General features: G+C 60.3%; 1 protein-coding gene across 1 annotated transcript; it reads left to right on the top strand.

Moving 5' to 3' along the window:
* Positions 1–1,500: 1,500 nt before the first annotated feature.
* On the top strand, positions 1,501–3,076 carry TRH (thyrotropin releasing hormone). Its single transcript, XM_068981614.1, has 2 exons — positions 1,501–1,711; positions 2,559–3,076. The coding sequence occupies exons 1-2, from the start codon at positions 1,501–1,503 to the stop codon at positions 3,074–3,076; spliced, it is 729 nt and encodes a 242-aa protein (XP_068837715.1).
* Positions 3,077–3,800: the final 724 nt, after the last annotated feature.

The raw sequence follows: 3,800 nt of genomic DNA, 5'->3' as shown, positions 1-3,800 counted from the left end.
TTCTCTGCCGTGGTCTGCTCTGATCTCTCTGTGTGTCTCTTAGCCTCCGTCTCCATCTTCGAGTCTGTCCTGTGCGCATCTCTGTGCGATTCTCTCAGCATCTCTGCCTTTGTCCCCTACCCGGCCGGGTGTTCTCTTAGACATCAGACCTTCGAAGCTGGATGCAGAAACCACCCTGCTCCAGCATCCGATTCTGCGGCTCGTGCCTCCTCCCCCGGCTCCTCCGCCCGCCGCCCCCGCCGCCCCCGCCCCAGATTTCCGGCGGAGCAGGCAGGCAGGCGGGCCAGCGGGCGGGGTACCCACGGGGCCGCTGCCGTCAGCGTCCCTTCCCGGCGGCCGCGACCCCTCCGCGCTGACCTCACCCGCACCGCCGCCTCGCGCAGATATAAGCAGCGGCCCGGCGGCGAGGAGGGCAACCGGCGACCCGGGTCCTACCAGCGCTCCTCGACTCCTGACCCGCCGACCCCAGACCCCGAATCTCCGGATCGGAGCCCAGGATCCCGGACCGGTCCCCGGAGCTGTTGCCGGGCAGGTAACCACTGTCGGTCCCTTCTCCCCGCGGGCGGCGTCCGGGACCCGGGAAAGGGGGGCGCTTTGCCCGCCCTCCAATGCGCCCCGCGGAGAGAAGCGGCTTTGGAGCTCGGAGCGCGCCCGGGAGGGGCGCTGCGCTTCCACCCCCGGGTCTTCCACGGCGCAGGCTGGGTCCCGACGGAGGCTCGGGGCGGGCACAGGGCTGGCGGTTCCTCCCGGCGCGCACGGCCCGGCCTTTGGAGCCGCGCATCGCGGGGAGGTTCGCATCCTACGGCTGCCGGGCTTCCCCAAGCTGGAGGTCCGCGCCAGGATGCCGGGGGCTGCACTGGGCAGTCAGGACACAAGCGGGAGAGCCTGGGAGTTAGAATTCGAATCCGGATCTTACAGACTGTTTACGGTGGCAACCGACCTCAGCCTGAGAATCTCAGTCTCGGAGCTAGAAATAGGATTTAGCCTATTGAAATTAGAACTTGATTCCTAGCCTGGCCCTAGAATCTTAGCGTTAGAAATAGAGTCAGCGTTGCAATCAGAACGCTGTAGAAGGCGTGTTGGAATAAAAACATTGCTTTGGGAACCTTGAGGGAGAATTTTAGCCTGCGACGCTGCAGGTTAGCGTCCTGGCTGTTGGGCCCGCGCCGCAATCTTGGTGGTTACACTCCTGTCATTGAGAAGTGGTGGTGGAGATGGGGTCCCTGACTCTCGCAGGTAGACCTGGGGGCGGGCAGGCTGTCCAAGCATCCTTAGGGCTGAGGATGCCCAGGACTCAAGGCAGGTCCTCCAGCTGACCTCGCCCAAACGTGGCAGGTGGTCCTGCTCCCGGGAGGGCATTTGAACGGTTGATCCCCCCCACAACTCACCCCCGGCCTCGGGTATCCCCCAGGACAGGAAAGAGAGCCATAGAGCAGGCTGGGACGGGAGCGCAGCGGTGTGCCTTTTTTCTCTTCCTGTCTCCCTGCCCCAGACGCCAAGATGCCTGGCCCTTGGTTTCTGCTAGCCATGGCTTTGACCCTGACCCTGACCAGTGTCCCCGGAGGCCGCGCACAGCTGGACGTGGCCCAGCAGGACGTGGACCTGTCCGAGCAACAGGGCCTAGAAGACCTCCTGCGGCAGGCGGAGCGCCTCCTCCTCCTCCGGGAAGACCTCCAGCGACTGCGAGAAGACCAGGATGACAGCGTATCCGGTGAGGGCTGGGACTGTGTGGGGCTGCGGGTTGAGAGAAGGATGCTGGCTGGAGAGGGTTAGGGGAAACCCGGCCACAGAGGAGGGAACGACTTAGTCATTCAGCCTCTTGCCTTTCAGAAACTCCCCCTGGCCACAACTTGGGCAGGTGGTGAGTTGACTGCTTCCTGGGATCAGATTCCTTTTCCATCTCAGTTCTGGGAATATTTCAGAGAGCAGACCTTCTGTGGGAAAGAGTCTGTGCCAGGGAGAGAGAGTTTCTTTGTGTGTTGCAGTGTGAATTACTAGGCACCTGTTCATACTAGACACCGGTATGCCAAGCACCCTTCTAAGTACTTGAAACCCCTTGTAGCAGGATTTGATCTTCCTAAGCATCAGATCCTAAATCTGTCTGCAATGCAGAAGACCCAGGCTCAATCTCTGGGTGGGGAACATTCCCTGGAGAAGGAAATAGCAACCCACTCCAGTATTCTTGCCTGGAGAATTCCGTGGAAAGAGGAGCCTGGCGGGCTACGGTCCATGGGGTCTCAAGAGTCGGACACGACTTAGCAACTAAACCACCAAGCCTCAGATAGGTACTGTTATTACCCTTCCCCACCCCATTTTACTCAGAAGGAAACTGAGGCTCAAAGAAGTTGAGTTGCTTATGGTCACACAGCTGGGGAGTGGAACCAGAGGCCATGGCCTTGACCACCTGTGTGAGTGTGCCTGGGTCTATGAGGCCTGAGAGGCAGGTGCAAGGCCATGAGTCTGGGTGAATGCTGTGGGAATCTGTCTTGCCTGGAAGAAAGGCTGGAGTGGGCATCTGTGGGTCATAGGGTCCCTCACGGGCCTCTTTCCTTCCCCAGAGTCCCAGATCTTTCAACCCGATTGGTTCTCCAAGCGTCAGCATCCTGGCAAAAGGGAGGAGGAGGAGGCAGACGAGGGAGTGGAAGGAGAAGAGGAAGAAGGAGGGGCCGTGGGACTCCGCAAACGGCAGCACCCCGGCCGGAGGGACGATGTGGCGGCATGGGCGGTGGACGCGGGTCAGCAGAAGCGGCAGCATCCCGGCCGGCGTGCCTCCTGGCTTGGGTACGCTGTCACCAAGAGGCAGCACCCAGGCAGACGGCTGGTGGACCCCAGGCCCCAAAGGAGCTGGGAGGAGGCAGGGGAGGACGAGGACGAGGGTGGAGAGCTGATGTCTGAGAAACGCCAGCATCCTGGAAAGAGGGCCCTGGGGAGCCCGTGCGGACCCCGGGGACCCTGCGGCCAAGCCAGCCTTCTGTTGGGCCTCCTCGATGACCTGAGCCGGGGGCAGGGGGCTGAAGAGAAGCGGCAGCACCCTGGGCGGCGAGCGGCCTGGGCCAGCGAGCCCCTGGAGGAGTGAGCCTGGTTGCCTGTAAACTCAGTTTGTGGTCTAAGAGCGTCTTGAGCCCTGTGCGCCCTACCCCTTGTGACCTCTCTTTTCCCCTCCTCTTTAGATGCCTGACCATACTCCTGAGCCCCCAGTTTACACACATGTCAAACTCTTGGCTTCACTTGCGTATATCAGGGACTTGAGAAAGCCAGCTGATGAGTTCAAACCCCAAGTCACCCCACTCAGCATCACTGGTGAGGCAACAGACCCCAGAGTCCCTCTCCCCCACCCCTGCAGGCCTGCTCCCCTCCCTAGCCCTAAGATGAGCGTGCTGTGTCTTCTAAGGGACCCCCAGAGTGGAACAGGGTACTATTGATGTGAGCAACCAGGGAGGGTGGGTGGAGTTGAAGCCAGCATGTCCAGATCCAGCTTCCAGCCCTTGCCACGTGCCAGGATTTGCCATGTATAAACTTCACCCCCGGCACTGAGGATCTCGTTCTCTTCTTGGGCATCCTTTTGTGGTTAGGAAGAGCCCCTCCTCACAGCTGTGTTCCACTTGGGAGAAACATTGTAGGTGGTGCTGTGTTGTGTGGTGGCTGTGGGAATAAACACGTGCAGGAATTTGTAAGCGTCACCCTGGAAGTCACGGCTCGTATGTATCCTTCTAGGCACCTTTCTCCTATTCGTGCTAATAAAACCTGTATCTGGATAACATCGGTGGTTGCAGTTATATCTCAGCTGGCGTGGGATTTAT

Source organism: Capricornis sumatraensis, chromosome 10, assembly GCF_032405125.1.
Source record: "Capricornis sumatraensis isolate serow.1 chromosome 10, serow.2, whole genome shotgun sequence".
Lineage (NCBI taxonomy): Eukaryota > Metazoa > Chordata > Mammalia > Artiodactyla > Bovidae > Capricornis > Capricornis sumatraensis.
Note: the sequence above shows the minus strand (reverse complement) of the source record. Positions and strands in the feature narration are given on the sequence as shown.

Coding starts and splice junctions, on each gene's coding strand:
- TRH (XM_068981614.1), top strand. CDS start 1,501: ATGCCTGGCCCTTGGTTTCTGCTAGCCATGGCTTTGACCCTGACCCTG. Junction 1,712..2,558: donor CCAGGATGACAGCGTATCCG/GTGAGGGCTGGG, acceptor TTCCTTCCCCAG/AGTCCCAGATCTTTCAACCC.